We start from the raw sequence: 23,292 nt of genomic DNA on the forward strand, positions 1-23,292 counted from the left end.
CAATATTCTACCATGCTAAGTATGGTGGTCCCTATTTCTGCAGTTCACGACCCCCACCGACAGTGGTCTGGGTTTAGCACACAGCGGAAACTTCTCAGCTGGAGTCTCATGGGCTCTTTCTCTGGCAAATATTGTATTATATAATCCACTGGGTTCCTCACTTCTGCATGTTTGACAATATGAAATATCATTCAAGGAGAAATAATTTGTGGTTTGTTTTTTGAGTGTTGCTATCGCTTGATGCCTTTTTTGTTCAGTTTTGTGATCTACGGGCCGGTGCTGTGTTGCATTGTGCAGACAATGGCCTCAATTCACTAAGATCCTGTTAGAGATAATAAGGCAAGGGAAAACTTACCATGGCACAGTGAAAGAGTTATCTTATCTCTTTATTCCTTAAGTTACCTCCTCTGTAGTTAAGTTACCTCCTCTGTAGTTATTTTCACATGCAGTTAATTAACAGCCTGTCTTTAACTTTAGAATTCTGGAGTTATTTTAAGGATTGAAGAGTTAACTTTAGGTTTGCCTGAGGTAAAATATTTCCTGAATACTGCATGCCTTATCACCATGGTGATAACTCTAGAAACATTATTAAAGACAGGAGATAAGCTTAGTGAATTGAGGCCATTGTGGTTTGGTGTGATTCTGTCGCTGTACGCTCAAATTAATAGACTTCTACTGTACTACAGGGTATGTCTGCACAAGGATGTCCTCTTAGCTTCCCATCCACACTATTCCCATCCCTTAAAGTACTTCTGGTAAGTGCTAGTATTCATCCTAGTAGATATAGTTATAAGTTATTGGCTCGATGTTTCATTATGTGCCCAGAATAATACAGACATGCTGGAAGCCTGCGGGTCAGCCTGCTTATTTGCCGAGTGTTTATTTTATGAAAGTCACCAGGGCAGAAGCAGTTTTAATGTTAATGAGCTCCAGAAGCAGGTCCTTTTTCATTTACACTACAGATAATCAAAACATCATACAGCACATCATGAGAGGTTGTCGTATTCATTTTTAACATATATATGAAACCACTCCCATCCCCAGAGTATTTTTGTATTATGTCTCATTGGCAGTGCATGGCAATTTTACTGGTAACGCATGTCACACTAGGAATGTACGCATTACCTAGGTAACGCAGGTTGTACTAATTGCATAGGGCATTTTATATCAGTGGCATAAGTACCAGTTAAATTGCCAAGGACTGCCTGTGCATGGCAATTTTACTGCCCTTTTAACCTCCTTAGCGGTAACTCCGTGTCACACACGGGGTTACCGCTAAGGAGGGTGCTGCTCAGGCCCTGCTGGGCCGATTTAAATAATTTTTTTTTTGCTGGGCGCAGCTAGCACTTTGCTAGCTGCGCCAGCACCCCGATCACCGCCGCCGCGCGCCCGATCGCCGCTATTCGTTGCGGCGCGCGGCCCCCCCCCAGACCCCGTGCGCTGCCTGGCCAATCAGTGCCAGGCAGCGCCGAGGGGTGGATCTGGAGTCCCAATGACGTCCCGTCGTCCCGTTCTTTGAACGGGATTTCCTGATCGGAGATCGCCGAAGGCGATCGAAGCGGGCGGGGGGATGCCGCTGAGCAGCACATGATTTAAAAAAAAAAAAATAAAAAAAAACTGCTGCGCTGCCCCCTGGCGGAATGTTTCATACCGCCAAGGGGGTTAATGAATATCCCCCATTATCATATTAACTGAATAAAATATATAAAATCTATGCTCTCTTTCAAGAGAATGCTATACTTTTTGATCCTAATGAGACTGACTGAACAGAAAAGTACCTACAAATACAAGTTTATACTACTCGAAAAGATCTCATTCAAATCTCAAACAATGCATTTAAAGTGTACCTTAACTGACATGTTACATGATCAGATAAACCTGGATACATGTAGTACTTATCCATCCTACTTACAGCTTGCCTATGATGGCTTTTTAGTTTTTTGCATTGCAAGAGTTAATAGACCAGTCCTCATCTGTGCAAATGAGGCAGTCAAATTGAATGCAGCCAGGGCTTTCCTGAAAAGTAAATATAACGCAAAATACATTTACCTGTCTGAACAAATACTTGTAATCAGGGGCGTAGGAATAGGCCCTGCAGCCCCTGCGCCCGCGGGGGGGCCCGGCCCCCCCCCCTGGGGCCCGCTCGGGGCCGTTTTGTGGGTGCTGGAGGGGTGGCAGCATGAGGGGAAAGCCTTGCCCACAGTCGGCGGGGAGAGGGGTAGTTCCCCCCTCTCCCTCACCTCGGGGCTCTCCCCTCTGCGCTCCCCTCCAGCTCGTAAGTGTCTGTGGGGCTGTGGTGGGCAGCGAGCGGCGGGCAGATACATACCTGCTTCCGTGCGTTCCATCGGAGACTTCTCCCTCTAGCGGCTGACGTCACTTCCGGAAGTGACGTCAGCCGCTAGAGGGAGAAGTCTCCGATGGAACGCACGGAAGCAGGTATGTATCTGCCCGCCGCTTGCTGCCCACCACAGCCCCACAGACACTTACGAGCTGGAGGGGAGCGCAGAGGGGAGAGCCCCGAGGTGAGGGAGAGGGGGGAACTACCCCTCTCCCCGCCGACTGTGGGCAAGGCTTTCCCCTCATGCTGCCACCCCTCCAGCACCCACAAAACGGCCGCGAGCGGGCCCCGGGGGGGGCCCGCTCAGAAAATCTGCAGGGGGGCCCGGTGGGGCCTAGTTACGCCCCTGCTTGTAATGACTAATTAATGCTGAAAAATTTAAATGGTAATTAAATCTCTCTTCCTGGGTGCTGGATAAAGCAGAATGGCTGATGTTTACACTTCACATTGGAACTATAACTCTTACACTGAAAGTAAAAATGTGAGCCTGCAGGAAAGTTCTCTATAACTCTTACACTGAAAGTAAAAATGTGAGCCTGCAGGAAAGTTCTATTTACCACCAATACTAAATATATAATTATTTCATGCCTTTATTTTCAGTTCAGGTTTGCTTTATTAAGGTCTGTCCAATTCATTTTGAAGAAAAGATGCAAACACTATGCAAATCACAAATATGGTCTGACTGCACAAAGGTTGCACAACCCTGATACAAGGTGTTTGGCTGCTTTAAGCTGCTATACGTAGTTCAGTTGCAATGACTGCTTTCAGGCAAATTTGATCATTGTAGTTGATATTGTCTAAAATTACTTCATTGCCATCATAACCGGGTCACAGTAGGTGTGTTGCTGGAGCAGTTTCCAGAGTGAGCGCTAGGGAACCAATGAGCATGAAGAATGGATGCATGCTTTCCTATGGAGCCATTAACACAGTCCTTTCTTGCCAGATACAGGTATGTCCATTTACAATATCCTGTTGGACATTCTGCACCTACATAATAAATGGCAGGTAATGGATGCATAACTATAACCGTGAGGAACAGGTACAGTACATTGGAAATGGTACCCACTCTAGCTGGTCCGGCATATTATGTTACAACCCTCAATTTCGGCCATACTATGATCAGGAGTGGGTACATCTTTATACATCAGACGATGGGCTGATTTGCAGGAGCTTAGTCTTGTATTGTACTGAGAGGGATAAACAACTGCAGAGTTGTTTATCTCGCTCAATGTTCTGCTGAAATCTGGTGGAGGTGAAAAGTTGTTATTTAATTGTACTCCCTAGTCAATATTCTGATTGGGAAGTATTGATCGTTTTTCACCAGGCTGCTTTTTCGCCTGTGCATCCTTTATTTAGTAAGGCATCTATAGCAACCAATCATGCTTCTATTTAAGGTTGACAGATCAGTGAAAGATGAATGCTAATTGTTATGGTTTACTACATATCTAACATATTCAATAAACCTGATTGTGCCTTTTCTAATTAATTCAATACTTTTGACCACAGAGAATTATTCCAAATGACTAGGTATTCAAAACAAGAACGGTGACATTGCTAATTAAGACAAGGACAAGTGGTGGGCAGCATGCTGCAGCACTCATTTCAGGTCCTGAGAGGAAATTGGTAGTACAATCTTGCTGTCTATGCAAAGTCAGATTTCTAATTTAACAACAGGTTTCACTTGTCTTTTAAAAACTTTCATTTACAACATTGATATGACACGGACATTGTTCAATATGACATCTGAAGAGCGATGATGATGGCCAGAACACTGCCATCCCTAGCAACCAATCAGAATTGGTTATAATTATAAGCTTTGGAAAAGATGAATTCTGATTATCTTGTTAAATGAAGATATGTAGATGTTTTAGATTTTCCTTGGCCAGAAGAATTGTTCGTGGTGATCTCGGCTGAAAATCTTGATCATGTAAAGCTGTCCTCTGATGTCGCTGGCCTCCCTCTTAGCAAATGAGAAAGGTGGTTGCCTCTTAAGGTGGCTACACACTGTGTAATTGTATACATTTCTTTTTCAATTCAAAAATTACAATTAATTTTTCTGATTAATTGTACCATTTAAAAAAATCTGACCAATGTACCACACAAGTGTTTAATTATTCCCCATGAAAAAATGAAAATTCCCTCATGAAAATAAAATAAAATAAAATAATGAGAGCTCTGAAAAAAATGAGTAGGTCTATACAATAATATATTGACAATCTAACCTACACCATTTCAATTTTCATAAAAAATTATTTGAAAAATCCACCACTCCTGATTGGATTTCTCGCTCAAATGAAAATAAAAAGCTTTCCTTTTTCCAGGACAACCAATTGATCATTTTTATCGAATTGCCATAAAATTGGATCATTTTATTTTATCGTGTGTGGCCACCTTAACACAGCTGCTATTATAAACTTATTTTATTCCTCACGACAGGATGCCAAACGCTCATCGTCCTCCTGCCATCTTCACAGAACAGAACACGCTTCTTGGCTGGGAGCCAAGAGCAATGTCTGTACAGCACTTGTTTTCAAATTTCTGATTGATATGACCACTAATGATTGTTTTGGGTGACAGTTCTTTGAAAGGGTGTGCATAGCTTACATCTGAACATAAAACACAAATACATTCACATTCTGAAGTTGCAATGACTGTAGTAAACACATGTCGCTTGATGATGAAGGGCCCTTCCTTTACAATGATTGTATCCCAAACATATAGTATGTTTTTATTTTTATGTTAACATCAATATCGACACCACCAGCACAACAAAATAAGAAGAACGTCGCAAGCATTCCAGACCAATTACAATCAGTTATCATGCAGTTTTCAGACTGAGAGTTCTTTAAAAATCTTTCAGATAGAAAAAATACCACTGAGCTAATATAGCTATTACCCTTGCTCAAAGTTTTCTTCAATAAATGCAAAGCAACAGAAGAAAATACAATCAGTCTGTATGCGCCATTATTTTCCTCTGTCAAAACATACTTTTATCAGCTGGATGTTAAGAGTTAGAAAATAAATATAGACTTCTGCTGTAACAAACACACAGTTATTGCAGTTGTTGCAAAAACAAGATAACCCAACAATAAAACAACGTAATCCAAAAAAAGAAAAAAACAAAAAACAAAAAAAAACAGTATATATGTACAACACATAATGTAACCCAGTGGTGATTTTATAAATACTGTTCTTTTTCTAAAATTCTTTCCCCCCTTTGTTTGGTAACTGTAAACATTATTCATCCAGTTGTTGTGAGAGCACTGAAAAGGCCTTTTTACTAAAGTAATGTTTGTTGAAAACTGCCTCGGTTATCTGACATCCCTGCTCAGAAGAATAGCTGCATGCATTACCGATGTCATTTAAATAAGTACAAATATACTTGCTTTGCATGTTCTTTCATACTCATTACTCTGTGGAAATGTTCAATATTCCCTCCAGGGAATGCATAATCACAATGTTTCCATTGCCATAATGCTGTTTTTTTACTACTCCAAAAGTGTTCCTTTTAGGCTTTATTTTTTTATTTCCATATAAAAGTGTTGAATTTTCGAAAGGAAAGAAAAAAAAAAGTAGAAATTCAATGGGCAATCTTTCATTGTGCTCATGTAAGTAGTCACACAGATACTCAATTGGAAGATCTGCAATGCATCCCATTGCATTAGTCAAATTGGTTGGTTGTTGTTGTTTTTTTTAACTCATTAGTATGCAAATAATTTACTATCTGAAAAACTTGAGATGTTTTGACGCTTTTCATTTCCTTCTGAGCTATTTGCAGCTTTTATGTTCATGTATTCTAAAAAAAACCACCCCCCTTGAGTGATTCTTATAGTGCTGACACTCTTACAATGTTCCTTTGTGAAAAGCGAGGGGACTGCGGTCTACCATCATCCTCTGGGCTGGTAACTGGTGGGGATGGGATGCTTATTACTGCTGTAGTGATATAGGAAGGCTCACAGTTTAGTTTGAAGGTTTCTTCCACTTTGGCATTTAAACTGGAACGGCTGTAAAAGAGACATAAAAAATGTCATTTAAATATGCAAATGTGTAGTTGAGCATAACACGTGTTTTCTCAAGCCCAAGCTCATTCAACCTTTATGGTTTGCAGTGGCTGCATGTTCTGCTTACCAATATAATCATCATTCACCAACAGAAATGAGAAAAATTGCAAAAATTGGATTGCGTTTTGGATTTCTAGGGTTTTGGTTCAACTTTCCGTTTGAAGTGTTGAAGTTTATGGCAACTCTTCAAGTAAATTGTAACGCCCCCAAACATGCTATTGCTACCAACACATTTTTAAACCCAGTAAAAAGATCAGATTGTGGCAGCAGGGATGTGCTCACGAGTAGTGAGCTACTCAAATTTGGCATTAAAATGAGGCTTAATTGCCTCAGGTGTGCGGCTGAGAGATGAGGGGTTACTTTCCCAGAATTCCACCGGCTTCTATGCACATCACGTATCGCACGTGGCCTATTGGACGTGTTGGACTCCCTAGTGTGCACTTCCTCCTTCTGGCTTGAAGGAGGAAGTGCACGCTAGTGAGTCTTGCAACGATTCCCATAGGCCACATGTGATATGTGATGCGCATAGAAGCCGGCAGAGTTCTGGGAAAGTAACCCCTCATCTCTCAGCTGCACACCTTAGGAAATTAAGCTTCATTTTAATGACAAATTTCGAGTGGCTCACTACTCGTGAGCACATCCATGTATGGCAGTTTGTGGCTCATTAGCTTCCCCATGCTTCATTCAGTTGGGGAAACTTATCAACTTCAAACTGACAGAACAGATTTACTTCAATGTTTGAGGGAACTGACATTGTGGGATTCCTATTTCCAAGCACAGTTGACTCCCTGGGCCTATGTAGGGCCATGTTCCTAAGGGAATTTGGAGCCTGTCAGCATGGGATTTTGCCTCCAGAACAATACTCAAACTGGGGGTACCCCACCAATGATCCCATGCCAGTGTCCTCATAAATCTTAATTAAAGAACCTCCAATTACAATGCAGCAGTTGTGTGGTGGTTGTGGGCATATATTGGGTGCTCTTTAACCAAGGTCAAGCGGAGATTGCTGTGGAATCACAAATAAAAGGTAGGCATTTACTGTTAATTAAGAACATAACATTTTATAAACTAAAATTTAGACAAGGAGAGGAGAGGGAGTGGCTTTGTTGCCACCATGTGGGATGAATGAAGGACAGAGATCTAGTTCCTAAAGATGAACTGTCTCGCCAAAAAAGAGTTGTTAACATTTGCATTATTCTCTGTGAATTGGCCGAGTGGTCTCTGTGTGTGCAACTACCTGGCTGGGTGATGCACTTTGTGCAATGCTGTATTGCTATCAGTGAACACTTGTGTGCAATCAATTAATACTGCTGGTTTCTGGTGCCCATGTGATTCTTTGAAGTAAACTACTCATGTGCTGGACTTTGTACATGGAGGAACAATAAATAGAGGCAGTAGCCCAAGTATAATTATTCCCATAAGATCAGAGTGTGGGGACCTCTTTACTATAGGGTCATCATAATAAAAAGTTGCTCAGGTCACCACCTGCCAGTGAGGGTGTCAAATTATATGCTAATAAGCACTAATCTTTATAAAAAATATTATGCAGTGCTGGTGGCTACATAATGGAAGGCATAAAAATGTTATTTGAGTTTGGATGTACAAAATCTTGCCCTTTTCACACAGAAATGTGCATCCTCTATTGGCATAACAACGATGGTCTCATTAGCATAATAATGTTGTGGCCAGTGCTATTAATGTGCTAATTAAGCACATTAATATTTAAGATTTGTTCTTTTTTGACTGGCACAACACCTGGATTCCCAAGACAGTATTCAGCAAAGCAAAACTGTATTGTGTGTATAAATCTATCAGGTGCATGCATAATAGAGTCCAAAAACCTAATGCTGAACCTTTCAATTCCTGCTTAACAGTTTCCTGACAAATAAGTGCCAAGACTACAGTATGTTGTAACACATTCAATTGATATTGTTACTGAGATGTTCACCCCTTTTACCAAAAGTTGAATGCACAGTTCCATAAAAAAGTAATGGAAGGGGCCTATAATGTGTTTACATTTTTTGGTCCATTAAATGCATCTGGGTAGGTGATAACTGTTAAATGTTTTGCTTGAGGACTTATGTGAATTATTTTTTTTAGCATCCCAGTAGATATCCCTGTAGCATAGCCACTAGATGTTGGTTTCTTCAAAACTTGCAGACTGAATGCAGCTGATGTCTCTACCCCCACCCTTTAGATTATAAGCCTCTGGCAGGGCCCTCCCCTAGTGTTTCCAGCTTAATTATGCAATCCCACAATTTATACAATGACCTGGGAATGGATGCACTGACACTTGACTGTACGTGTGTTGATCAGACTGTCCAGCTTTTGAATGAGCGCTAGCAATGGTCGATGAGATGCAACTTATTCTGAGTTGATGCAGGATTGTGGAAATATATTTAGCTTGAAAATGCACCAAAGGATTCTCACCACGCCTTCATAAGATTGGTCCATTTTTGAGATGTATACATTTGCATAAGGCCTCGTTCACATTAGAATCATTTCTGTGCACTTTTCACAGCGCATTGCCCTGTGCGTTCTGCAAGGTATTGATTTTCCCATGTAATTTAATGAGCCTGGTTCACATCTGTGCGCTGCGCTGAGCTGCATTACAAAAACGTAGTGTTGCATACATTTCTGTGTGTTGAGCTCTAAAATGCACATCAATGCAAGTGAATGGGTGCGCTTTTTTTAGTGCATACAAGCGCATAGAAACGCATGCGTTTTTTTACTCCTATTTGGAAAAAAAATACATATGAAAACAAAGCTTTATTGACAACTGCTACTGCTACAATAAGCAAAACATGCTTATAAAAACGCACTGCATTGCACTGAAAAGCGCACTAAAGCGTGCACAAGAGCCTGCAGTTTTTATCATGTTCTTTTACACATTTTTCAGTGCACCCAATGTGAACGAGGCCTAATCCTGCATCAACCTTGAATTTCTTGCATGTTATTGATGATCACTAGTGAGCACTGCCCAATGTATACCCTATTTAGTATTATTTATACAAAAATGTAAGCGTATATGACTTGGAATAAGAGACAGTGGAACATGACCTGTTAGAAAATGGAGTTCTCTCCATGTGCTGGATCTGTATAGCACTGAGCTCCTGAAGGCTCCCATGGTGGCTGCATGTAATATTAGCATTTGGAATACGCTGATTCTTTTTATTCCGTCTACCACAACAAAAGCTGCGTCCATCCTGTTGCGAGGACATGGAAGGACTGTGTTTCCTTGCTTTATTTATAGTGGACACCTCCATGCAGTTGTCTTCATAGGTCTGTTCATCTACAAATTCATGATTCTAGAGTAGACCATAAAAAGAAACAACCATGCATTATTCACCAATCATACAGAATAAAACATTACAGCTAAACACGAAAATACAAAAACATGAAAGTCAGTTCTCAATTAAAAATATTTTTATCTTACAATATCCAACTGTTGCAATGTCATTGTTTTAACACTTTAATTTGTATTTTATAAAATGTTATAACTCTATTACTTTTTTCCACCAATCTACAGGAGTAACATGACATTGAATAATTTATACGAAACCCATATATCAATACATACAGTTAGTACATGCCATAAGCTAAACCCACATATATACAAAAGGCTGAATAGTTTTCTTTGTGTAGCATTACATTAAAACAATCTAAAACATGTTTTGGAGACAATATGTAATGTAAATTATTGAATGGAAGAAAGAAAAGATTTTATTTTTTTGCCAACAGGTGTTAAAGGCCCCATTCACATTGTGCTAATTTTTCTGCCTGTTACATAAAAAAAAGCAATGGATCTAACAGCCACTGTAAATCAATGGGCTGGGTGCATGTCTAGCATGCTTTGTGCGTGTAACAAAACAAAAAAAACAACTTGCTGCTTTTTTCCACACACTACATAGACTACTGCATTGAAAAGCATAATGTTGTCACTGTGAATACTGTATATACTCGCATATAAGCCCCCCCCCCCAAAAAAAAACCACATAAAAAATGATTGACCCGCATATAAGTCGAGGGTAAGAAATGCTGGACTGGTGCAGATGGAAATGATAATCCAAGACTCAGAAAAATGCTAAAGGAGTGCTCCACTGTGCTGAATTTATTGCAGGCTTTGGCAAAAGATGAGGAAGGAGGGTGCATTTATGGACTTCAGGATAGTTATTCATGCCTCCCCCTCCTGATGCAACCCCCACTACAATACAGTATATGGTAAAAGATAAAGCTATGCTTTGAAGGCTGCATGACCCCCCAGGTAGTGAACTCCGAGTGCAGCAGCAGCACCCATCACAATGTAAAAGAAAAAGCTATCTGATGCCTGCTGCATGACCCCCCTCCCCCACTCATGTGCTCAGTGCTGCAGGTACAATCAGGTGGCCGTGTTACCCCCCAGCATGCCACCAAACAAGAATGTTTGGCAGCTTTGAAGTGCCTACTGCATTTCCCCCGGAGTGTCTCCACAGACTTATGTAAAGTGATGTGGTTTATTTTTACAATCAGGTGGCCGTGTTACCCCCCAGCGTGCCACCAGACAATAATGTCTGGCAGCTTTGAAGTGTCCAGTTTGTGTCTCTCTGTCCCTCCTAGACTTTCCGCAGGCATAGCAAAGTGGTGCAGCTTCTTACTTCCGGGCCACCACCGCCAAGACTCCTCCATAAGTGAAGTCCATAGCAGTCTCGTTGCTATGATGCTCTCTCTAGCCTTGTGTGACACGGGGTGGGGATCATAGAGACGAGACTGTTAAATCTTTTAACCTCCCTGGCTATTAAAACCGCCAGAGGGCAGCGCATCCCCCTCCCCTTCCGATCGCCTCCGGCGATCAGAGCAAACAGGAAATCCCGTTCAGAATGGGATTTCCTGTTTGGCTTCCCCCGTTGCCATGGCGATGATCGGGATGACATCATCCACGTCACGGCGCACGGGGGAGTCCCGATCCACCCCTTAGCGCTGCCTGGCGCTGATAGGCCAGGCTGCGCAAGGGGTCTGTGGGAGGTGGCGCGGCGGATCGGCGCGGAGCGGCAGCGATTGCAATTTACATGTAGCTAGCAAAGTATAGGACTCCACTGATATATCCTTAAAGAGTGGTTGCTATCTTCTGGAGTAGTTGCTATCTTCCCTGTAAAAGTTTACCTTCTGCTGGTACAGCTACCTGATGACTAATCCCCTTCCTTGTGATGAGTCTTGAATACATAGAGAAGCTGTCTTGTCTCTTCGCACAGAGAGCAGACAGCATGCCATCAGATTGGAGGGGTGAGGATGAAACTGGGCAGATCATGCTGTGATAGAATTTCAGCACAGTTTTCAGTTGGCTTTTTTAGGTAGAAGAAGACTTTTACAGGGTAAGAAATGGCAACAGTACTTCTAATAAATAATAAAATGGCAGGATATATTAGTGGATTCATATGCTTCATACAACGTCAGAATCCCCTTAAAACTTAGGCCTGCAGATACCTTAAAGCGGATCCGAGATGAAAAACTAACTATAACAAGTAACTTGTCTATATATCTTATCTAAAGTTTAGATAGTTTACACAGAAAATCTAGCTGAAAACAGCTTTAATAGAATATGATTATTTCTTCCTGTGATACAATGACAGCAGCCATGTTGTCCTGCCCAGACTGAGCTCCCATGAGCCTTTGCTACTGTCTGAAAGTGCCTTGGCTCTCTGAAAACCTGTTGGTGTGGCTTGTTTAGTTTATAGGGAATTAGAGTATTAAAACAAAAACAAAAAAGTATTTGGCTTGTGGAATGCCCTATAAACAATAGGAAAGAAACACAATTATGCAATGAGTAAAAGTTCATCTCGGATCCACTTTAAATTTCTTTGACATTTTTTTTTTCTAGCTGCACTGTGCTATACTATCAGCAGTGCTAATGAATGGGGCTGATACTTCCGCTGGTACGTACTGTCAATTGAACACAGTACTTCGCTTCCTAGCACTGATTGCTAACTGCTAATACCTAACTGACATCACTAAATCCTGACAGCAGTTTAGAGAGCTGCTGGAGTGACAACATAAGACATACATTCACAGTAACCAACTCCTGTTGTTATGCCAAAACAGTGTAGCTATATTTTGTTCAGTAACTTCTGCAGGAAAATATGAGCAAAGGTACAACAATATGTTAACTAAACATGTGTATGACATGCCTTTTTAAAATTTTGACTGGAGTCCCAATTTAATAGAAAACTGACAACATACAAAACATCATGCGTCTTAATTTAAAATGAGAAATGTCTTAAATGTTTTGGCACACTTCAGGTGTGCTTTTAAGACAAAAGCCTGGGGTGCCAAAGTAGTTATTTCTACTCTTCTTGCTGCTCATTGTCTTCCGGGTCTCATCTGTTCCCTGTCCCAATAAGTATTTTCATTCACAGTGTCCTGGCAAAAGACACTGAAAAGAATGATATAGTGATTTGTATGTGTAGTATAGCTAAGAAATAAAACATTAGGAGGACATAAGTCTAATATTGTTTCCAGTACAGGAAGAGTTAAGAAACTCCAGTTGTTATCTATGCAAAAGAGCCACTGAGCTCCAAAGTCGCAGAGAGCTCGTCTTCTGAAGCTTGTTATCTCAACTGTCAGCCACTGTATTTTCTTTTTCTCTCCAGAGGACAGTTCTAAAGTTCACTGGCCTGCTCTGTAAAATCATTTTGAATGCTGAGTAGTGTGTAAACTGCAAATATTAAAGAATGGTGCAATGCTATACAAACACTATATAATTGGAAATAAAAATATGAGAATATTTTCTTTGCAACTAATGTTCTAATAGTTATCCATACTACACAACCAATTCATTATATCATTTTTTTTTCCACTTCAGTGTCTATTTAAAGTAAGTTTAATTTGGTATTATAGTAATGTATGTGTTTTAATAATCTGTCTCTGTTTTACCTCAACTAAACTAGCCCCCACCCTTTGTAGGCATGGCTTTGAGACATGTTATTTCCTTTTACTTGTTAAAAATAGTCTGTGAGACTACACCCAGCCTACCTATTGGACATGGTAATAAAGGTCAAGCCCAGTTGTTCAGACAACAAATCAAGGTCCAAAGGGCTGAGTTAAGTCAGGAAATATTCTCTATATAAAGTTAGGTTATTGCCAGCAGAGACAGTAAAGTATCTGAAACCTCAAGCTAGATATTGTGTGAGCAGCCCTACTGCACGGGTCATGATGTCTAGAACCAATAGAGGGACAGTTGTATCTTGCCTATATGAGCAATCAATCATCTTAACTTGATCCTAAGTGTGGTCTTGGAGAATTTCCTTCACAGTGGCCACACTGTTGCATTGACACGTTCAGAGGCTTAGCAAAAAATGTCTCTGTTTGATATTCCTCCAGTCCTCAGCAACCAGTATACTTTAGTTTTTGATGTTTGCATGCTTTATAACACTAACAACCATTAGATACCCTAGTCTATGGTGAAGCACAAATAATATACGTTATTGTAGCAGTGTATACAGATCTACAGTAAATTGGCAGTTTTGTGTCATGTGTATGGTTTTTAATGAATACATTTTAACTATTTCCATTTTTACTTATTAAAAAGTACCCTGGGCTACTATTATCTATTTAACCACTTGAGGACTGCAGGGCTAAACCCTCCTAGTGACCAGGCCATTTTTAGCAAAATTGGCCACTGCAGCTTTAAGGCCAAGCTGCAGGGCCGCACAACTCAGCACAGAAGTGATTCCCCCCCCCCCCCCCTTTTCTCCCCACCATCAGAGCTCTCTGTTGGTGGGGTCTGATCGCTCCCCCCTTTTTTATTTTTTTTTAAATAAATATTATTGTTTGTTGTTTTTCTTTAAAAAACCCTGTTTCTTTAAATTTCTTCCCTCCCCACAGCCAGCCAATTATGGCGATCGGCTGTCATAGGCTTCTGCCTATGAGAGCCGATCGCTCTCTTGTCCCCCATGGGGACAGCCGTGTGACACGGCTGTCCCCAGTGCAGCGTTGCTGCTCATCGCAGCGCTGCACCTAGTAAATAGACGGCTTCATCGCCGTCTAACAGTCTCCCGAGCGGCAATAGCCGCTCGGAGACTGAAGGCGGGGCGGAGCTCCGCTCTCCGAGCATGAGATGCGCGCGCACCATGCGCGCGCATCTCATGCTAAACAGAGCCCCAGGACTTTACGCCAATTGGCGTTAGGCGGTCCTGGGGCTGCCGCCGCGGCCACGCCTACTGGCGTGACGCGGGCGGCAGAAGGTTAATGTGAAAGTCCCAGTAAACACAGCTAATAAATTCCATGATTATAATCTGATAAACAGAAATGAGATTCCTTAACATGACAAACTTGTTCACATCTGTGCTCTTATTTTTAGATGCATCGCTGCCTGCAGGTAATACTTCAGTGTTATGCATTGTAAATACGTTTCTGGGTCTGCATCTATATAAATAGCATTTAAAAATCCTATTTATATCTGTATACAGATGCCATATATATTATTTCACAAATACAATGATGTCATTAATTTACCTACCAGAGAATGTACATTCATTAAAAAAATAAGCCATAAATGATAATATTAATTAATTTATAATGCACAATTAGTAAGAAACCTAGTAGAAAAAAAGTAAAGCCATAATATATAAACATATGTTTCTGGTGACTCTCTAAAGCAAGTCTAACTAATGAGTACTGAATATATTTCATAGCTATTACTATTCTTCTTGACATTGGGGTAGATTTATCAAAATCTGTGCAGGATATATTGGTGAAAAAGTAAAGCTCAGAGTGACCAATCAGAATACTTGAATTGGGAATCCTCTCCTCTGCACTGGTTCTGGTCATCTACCTTTATGTGTTTTGTTTTATTGTATTTAGACTACATATTTAACAGTGCTACCCGGTGCAGTTGTAATTGAAAGTCTGGAATCCCCAATTTCTTCAATTTTAAATATTCTAGTATACTGGTAAATATAAATTTAAATATTTTCTGCTTTACACATAAATCCTGTAGTACCTACCCACTCACTTCTACTGTGTCCACAAACAGGGCACCCTGACTCCCCCACTATAATTTCCCTTCCCCTACCTTCTATATTGCTGCATGTCCACAAGTAGCAGTACTGAAATGAAAAAATACTCCTACACTCATACTTAGGGCCTGGCAGAGGCAAGAAATGGACCACAGCCTCAGTGCCCAGTGTAGGAGCACACAACTCATTCAGCTATAATATCCCTAAGCAGAGAGAACTAAGAAAAAGGGGATACATGGCAGTGACTGTAAGCCAGATAACTAGAGATTAAGGTGTGTGTGTGTATATGTGTGTGTGGGGGGAGGGGGGGGGGGGGGTTGGAGGCCCTGTGGCGCCTCTTAGTCTAGTAGCAATCAGTGTGTGATGCCTGGGGTGGGAGGGATGGAGGGGCGCACTTTGGTGTCTCAGCCTTGGGTGCTGGAGGACCTTGTCCTGGCTCTGCACATACTTGTACAGAGGCATATATAAAAGCACAATTACTCAGCATGTATTATGTTTTCATGCAAATAACTGATAAACAATAATATTGGAGGCACTTTTTAGAGCTTTTCACCTATTTACTATTCAGCTTTAATTTTGTCACAAATATTTTTTGAAAAATGTATATTTGTTAAATTTGAACTCAATAGCATTCCATTTATTTAATCTATGGCAGTTATTGTAATGGATTGCAGAGACACCGCCGCGTGGTCTGGCAGCGGGGTGGCTGTCTCCGCATTCAGACCGGCGGTTTCCGCACAGCAGCATGCGTCTGGTGTGTCTGAGCCTAGTAGTGCACACAGATGGAGAGCTACGAGCGCGCGTGCGCTAGGAGGCAGGACCTTTATGACAATAGGAGAGGGATCAGCTGATCAGGACGATCAGCTGATCCCAGCGTAGTAGGTGATTGGCTAAGTGGGGCTGGGCGGCGCTGAGGAGCGCTGCTCTATATATACTTCTTGCCGGTCAGTTGCTGGTTGTCTGCTGTTGCGAATACTTATGTGTGAGCACTCAGACCAGTCAGATCCCACAGTGTGTTAGAACCAGGAGGACCTGGGAACTCATACTTAGCCAGAATACGATTGTGTTACTTTAGATTAGTTCCAGGGTGTTGAGACCACGGACCTCACACCCAAGCTTAGGGATACTGAGTCATTGCTGTGTTATACTCTGGACTAGTCCCCGGGTGTCGAGATCAAGGAGCTCACACCCCAGTCTAGGACTCTGTTATATTTATATGTTATGACTATTTGCTCTGTCGACCTTTCTTTTGCCTTCTGATTCGGTACCTCTGCATGTCTGTCTACCTGTTGCCAGACCCTGCCTGTACCGGTTACCGAATCAGTCTTCTGTCTCTGTACCTCATCTGCTCGCGTGTTGTCGACCTGGCCTGCCCGACTATCCTAGCTGTCACTCTCCCTTAAGTGCTCGGTCTATCAGTATTATCAGTGACACCATTCCATCAGGTGTCAGCTGCAACCAGGACTCCCGCTCCTCAGAGACTGGCCTCTTAGCAGCCAGTGGTCCCTTTCTCTGGCTGCAGTACAGTTCACCATCTAATACTGTTATCCCTGGTTATCAGGTCCTCACTATCAAGAGATAGTTTCTGCACTGCCCAGGGCCACCTGCCCCTCAGGTGGCTCTTGGCCGAGTCTCTTATATCTCCCGCTCCTCGGGAGATAGCCTCCAGTTCATCAAATACATTCACTCATTAGATGTCCAGAGGTTAGTCATACTTGTATTATTGGTGATTCTGCAGATCATCCATAATCGAATATACATCTGTATTGGTGATGATTCTGCAGATCATCAACAATCAGATTCTCTCTGTGTGCTGACACCAATCGTTACAGTTATGAAGAATCTGCTGTATTTATTTGTCCTAATATGGAAATTATGGTATATGATGGGAAATATTGTTCTGCTAATCATATGCATAAATATGATGCATGTGCACAAAATGAGTAATATAATAGTTGGGGTTTACTAACTTTTATAGCTTTTTATGTAGCATACTCCCTGCTCATTCAGTCCAGCTTCCCAGGCTGCCAATTCCCCTGGCATTTTGGAGATTGGTCTGGCTGCTTTTACTGTGCTTGTTCAACAGCCTTTATCTCAGAGAACGTGTGTGTTTAGGCACATGCACTTCACCTGCTAACACCTTTGAAAACCACAGCTCCTATTTCCTTTCAGCTGAATAATTAGCCAGGTTAGGCTTTCCAAGTTATGTGAAAGGTTCTCAAGAGGCTTTATCTAGTTGTTGTTGTGAATAATTTACAAGATTTTATTGATATTGATTTACATTAGGAAAACAAGCACAGTGCCTCTTTTTTCATGTTCAGTTGGATGTAATACTACTTAAAATTTAGCAGAAAAGACATTTAAATGTCTAAAATAATAATGCCTTGGAGAGCTTATGTCCACATGCTCTTTCTGACAAACAGCCGGTGATCTGTCCCATGAGTTAAGCTACATACTCACCGTAACAAACCAGGTATATGGATCCAACAACATCTTCCAACGACGAGCAGCCCCCCATGCATCTTCCTGTGGGAGACATCACGCAGCACTACAAGAGATTCCATGACCGGAGTCGTTGGGAATCATAAAGATCTGATTCACTGTGATGGTCGTGATCCTTGCTTAATGCTAAACAGTATTTGGGTGATCGTGCACCTGTACCCACATCACACTTGTACCCACATCGCAAGATCACGGAAACGATTGCTCTTTGCTCAAAAAATTGCAGATTGTCGTAAAAACCGTTGGGGAAATTGCGTGGTGGGTACAGGCCTTTACAGTTAACTTTGGCTATCTTTACAACACAGAAAGCTTTATCATGATTGCATAGAGGTTTGCCCTCTTGCATTGCAAGATCCCTGGTTCGAATCTCAGCCAGGCACTATATGCATGGAGTTTCTATGTTCTCCCCATGTCTGTGTGAGTTTCCTCCAGGCACTCTGGGTTTCCTCCCACATCCCAAAAACATACAGATAAGTTATTTGGCTTCCCTCTAAAATTGGCCCTAGACTATGATACATACACTACCCGATACAGACATAGACATATGACTATGGTAGGGATTGTGAGCCCCTCTGAGGGATATTTAAGTGACAAAACAATATACTCTGTACAGCACTGCAGAAGATGTTGGTGTTATATAAATACTAAAAATAATAATAACTAGTGACGGGAGCTTTGTAACACCTTCAAATTTGTTTTTGGTCTCTTGATGACCTCCTTCAACAGTCTTCTTGTAGCACTGTCACTCAGTTTGGATGTATGCTCTTCTCTTAGCACATTTACAGCTTTGCCATTCTCTTATTTTTCCTTTTTTATGGGCTGATCTAGCTGTACTCCAGGAGTATTCAGTGAGTTAAAATGTCTACCAATCATCCTAAATAATGATCTTCAATCACCTTTTCATAGAGTTGACTGGAGTGTTCTTTTGTCTTTATGGTAGGTTATAGTATGATATTGACTCAACAGAGGCTGAACGTTCCAAAAAAGTGTATTTATGGTACATCTTTTAATTCCTTGACTATATAAAAGCCACATCTATTTTGTAACTTTGGAAAAGAATTGGCTGCCTCAGGGATGATTAAGGTGGGTCATATTAAGAGGAGAAGATGCTCATGAATTCAGGTACATTGTATTCTTTCTTTGCAATCAGTTTACATCACTTAACAGCATTTTATTGTCTCTTTGACATGAAAGACTAGTTCTATTTAATCCATTGTGATTCAATGTTCTATAACAATATAATGTGAAAGCCTGAAAAAGAGTGACTACTTCTTATAAGCACTGCCAGTATGAGTAACTGAAGTAAAGTGATGTTCTTATGTTAGTTTTTTCTTTCAACTAAATAGCGGAACGCCTACATGTAAACACAGTTTTATTATGTGTAAGCAGTGCCTGGAATGAGAAACATGAAAGCTCTGCAGATTTATTATCCCACAAAATAACTAAGTGTACCAGAATGCCTTCTACGGAATGTTTGGATAACTGTAAAATGTTTTTTTTTCTTTTGTCACAAAAGGTATTTTTAAAGGGTGTTTCCACTTTTGTAAATGAAAAAAACTAGCAAGATTGCAAGATTGTATATGTGCAGCTCTGAAGACACAGGGTTCTATAGTAACCAGGTTTATCTGCTGTACAGGATCAGGTTTGTAAAAGAAGATTTCTGGCATTCCCTCAATTCTGCATACTCCATTCCCCTTGTAAATGAAACCTGGGAGAAAGCTGAAAGTTTTCTCGCTGAGGAAGATAAATATTTAGTTTGAATTAGTTATATAAGTAGAGTAATAAAAATCTTGAACCATCTCTTATAATGATATGGTAGACTGTTGCCATGGTTACATGGATGTACTGTATTTTTCGGACTATAAGACGCTCCTGACCATAAGACACCCCTAGGTTTAGAGCAGGGGCATCTTGTGGAGGTTTTTACCCCAATTATTATGCCCCCCTTGTACCTCTTTTGTTTCCCCGTGTCCTCTGTGCCCCTTGTGTCCTCAATGCGTTGGCCTCTGTGCCCCTTTGTGCCCTTCTGTATCCCGCATACGTCCACCTCTGTGCCCCTTTGTGTCCCCATGTGTCTGCCTATGTGCCCCTTTGTGTCCTTCTGTTTCCTCCTGTGTCCCCCATTTGTCTGCCTCTGTTCCCCTTTGTGTGTCCCTGTTAGTGTTGGGCGAACAGTGTTCGCCACTGTTCGGGTTCTGCAGAACATCACCCTGTTCGGGTGATGTTCGAGTTCGGCCGAACACCTGACGGTGCTCGGCCAAACCGTTCGGCCATATGGCCGAACTAAGAGCGCATGGCCGAACGTTCCCCGAACGTTCGGCTAGCGCTGTGATTGGCCGAACGGGTCACGTGGTTCGGACCCGAACGCGCTCTGATTGGCCGAACGGTCACGTGGTTCGGGTAAATAAATACCCGAACCACGTCATATCTCCGCCATTTGTCTGTGGGTTTAGCTTTGGGTAGGCAGGCAGGGTAGTTCGCGCTCCAGCCACGCTAGCCAGGGTCCCCCCTGTCATTGTGTCACTGCTGGGAACAGTAGTACACCGCTTGCTCAGCCACACTATATAGCATTCTGTTTACTGCCACTCTGTGTACCTCGCTCAGCCACACTATATAGCATTCTGTTTACTGCCACTCTGTGTCTGCTGGGAATAGTAGTACACCGCTTGCTCAGCCACACTATATAGCATTCTGTTTACTGCCACTCTGTGTACCTCGCTCAGCCACACTATATAGCATTCTGTTTACTGCCACTCTGTGTCTGCTGGGAATAGTGGTACACCGCTCGCTCAGCCACACTATATAGCATTCTGTTTACTGTTCTGTGTCTGCTGGGAATAGTGGTACACCGCTCGCTCATCCACACTATATAGCATTCTGTTCACTGTTCTGTGTCTGCTGGGAATAGTGGTACACCGCCCGCTCAGCCACACTATATAGCATTCTGTTCACTGTTCTGTGTCTGCTGGGAATAGTGGTACACCGCCCGCTCAGCCACACTATATAGCATTCTGTTCACTGTTCTGTGTCTGCTGGGAATAGTGGTACACCGCTCGCTCAGCCACACTATATAGCATTCTGTTCACTGTTCTGTGTCTGCTGGGAACAGTAGTACACCGCTCGCTCAGCCAGAGTATATAGCATTGTGTTTACTGCCACTCTGTGTACACCGCTCAGCCAGACTATATACCATTGTTTACTGACACTCTGTGTACACCGCTCAGCCAGACTATATACCATTGTTTACTGACACTCTGTGTACACCGCTCAGCCAGACTATATACCATTGTTTACTGCCACTCTGATTCTGCTGGGAACAGTAGTACACCGCTCGCTCAGCCAGACTATATAGCATTGTGTTTACTGCCACTCTGTGTACACCGCTCAGCCAGACTATATACCATTGTTTACTGACACTCTGTGTACACCGCTCAGCCAGACTATATACCATTGTTTACTGCCACTCTGATTCTGCTGGGAACAGTAGTACACCGCTCGCTCAGCCAGACTATATAGCATTGTGTTTACTGCCACTCTGTGTACACCGCTCAGCCACACTATATAGCATTGCGTACTCTGCCAGTCAGTGTGTATATTGCTGGGATCAGTAATACTCCACTCACCGTCAACCACTATATGAGCTCAACATGAGTTCCCCAGAGACCTCCGCTGTGAGCAGCACTCCCAACAACAGCAACAGCCAACGCCCCACGCAAGCTATAACATCCACCCCAGCAGCCAGTGGTCAGCAGCAGCCCTCCCCGGAGGAGAACGTTGTGTCCATCAGTCCGTCGCCAGAGCGATTAATGAGGGCTGCCATTGAGGAGATGATGGGGCCTGATGTGGAGGAGGAGGTCTGGCTCAGGCCAGCATCCCAAGTTAATGTTGAGGACGATGAGGGGTCTGTGTCTGGGGATGTTGGGGTGGCAGAGGTGGTGGGTGGGTCAGACTCAGGAGAAGAGTTGTATGATGAGGATGATGATCGGGACCATCTGTATGTGCCTCAGAGTCCGACCCCGGAAAACATGTTGTATCGTGTGTTTAGGTACTAAAATCTGCGTTCCCTCCCAGTAGTGTTGGGCGAACAGTGTTTGCCACTGTTCGGGTTCTGCAGAACATCACCCTGTTCGGGGTGACTATATAGCAGACTATATAGCATTGTGTTTAATGCCACTCTGTGTACACGGCTCAGTCACACTATATAGCATTGTGTTTACTTCCACTCTGTGTCTGCTGGGAACAGTAGTACACCGCTCACCCGCCACTGTATAGCATTGTGCTCTGTGTCACTGCTGACAATAGTGGTACACCGCTCACCCACCACTGTATAGCATTTCTGTACTGCCACTGTACTGCTGCCAGTCAGCGTGTACTTTAAGGATAAGTGAAATGAGGAAGAAATCCGGTGAAAGAGGGAGGGGCAAGGGAAGAGGTGTTTCCCCTGACGGTTCACGTACAGGCCACAGGGGAGCACCCAAGAAAACCCACTCAATACTGCCCATGTTGTCCAGGACAACAACCCTCACAGATCCAAAAGAACAGGACCAGATAATTACTTGGATGACCTCTCAAGCGTCCAGCAGTGGGTTAAGCAGCACCAGCACATCACGCACGAGGTCCGAGTCCTCAGCCAGTTAAAGTCTGGGCTTTCTTTGAAGACTGCACTGAGGATGTTACCATGGCGATTTGCAAGGTGTGCAAGACCCGCCTGAGCAGGGGGAAAAGTATTAACAACCTCTCCACCACCAGCATGAGCCGCCACATTCTATCCAAACATCCCACTCTGTGGGCAAACGCGGCAGGACAGGGTACCACCAGCAACACTGCCTCCCTTGGGTTCACCAGACTCACCACCAGACCCGCCTCAGCAGCAGCAGTAGCCCAGCCATTGCGTGGTTCACAACATTCACAAACATCAGACGATGCTGACACTGTCACTTTCCGGACTAGTGCTCTTGAGGTCTCCCAGTGTTCATCAAACACAACAACCAACAGCCCTTCGGTGTGCAGCGCTACGGTTGAGTTGTCTGTCTCTGAGATGTTTGAGCACAAGAGGAAATTGCCAGCAAATGACCCCCGGGCCGTGGCAGTAACAGCCAGCCAGCATAGCCAAGCTTCTGGCCTGCGAAATGCTGCCATATCGAGTGGTGGAGACAAACAGCTTCAAGGGCATGATGTCAGTGGCCATCCCACGTTACGTGGTTCCCAGCCGCTACCACTTTGCGCGCTCTGCAGTGCCTGAGTTGCATGAGCACGTGGTCAGCTAAATAACCCGAAGCTTGAAGAATGCCGTTGCCTGCAAGGTTCACCTCACCACTGACACCTGGACGAGTGCGTTCGGCCAGGGTCGATACATCTCCCTTACCGCGCACTGGGTGAACCTTGTGGAGCCTGGCAGCGA

The 23,292-nt window shown here is 42.8% G+C and overlaps 1 protein-coding gene across 2 annotated transcripts in view; it reads right to left on the bottom strand.

Moving 5' to 3' along the window:
* Window positions 1-5,509: 5,509 nt before the first annotated feature.
* Window positions 5,510-23,292, bottom strand: part of KCND2 (potassium voltage-gated channel subfamily D member 2) — a 523,848-nt gene continuing 506,065 nt past the window's right edge. For both annotated transcript variants that reach the window (XM_068272713.1, XM_068272712.1), the window contains 2 exons: window positions 9,460-9,707; window positions 5,510-6,342 (listed from right to left, as the gene is read on the bottom strand). In XM_068272713.1, coding sequence (XP_068128814.1) covers window positions 6,165-6,342; window positions 9,460-9,707 — 426 coding nt within the window. In that variant the 3' untranslated portion in view covers window positions 5,510-6,164. The remainder of the gene's footprint in view (window positions 6,343-9,459; window positions 9,708-23,292) is intronic.

Source organism: Hyperolius riggenbachi, chromosome 3 (assembly GCF_040937935.1).
Source record: "Hyperolius riggenbachi isolate aHypRig1 chromosome 3, aHypRig1.pri, whole genome shotgun sequence".
Classification (NCBI taxonomy): Eukaryota; Metazoa; Chordata; class Amphibia; order Anura; family Hyperoliidae; genus Hyperolius; species Hyperolius riggenbachi.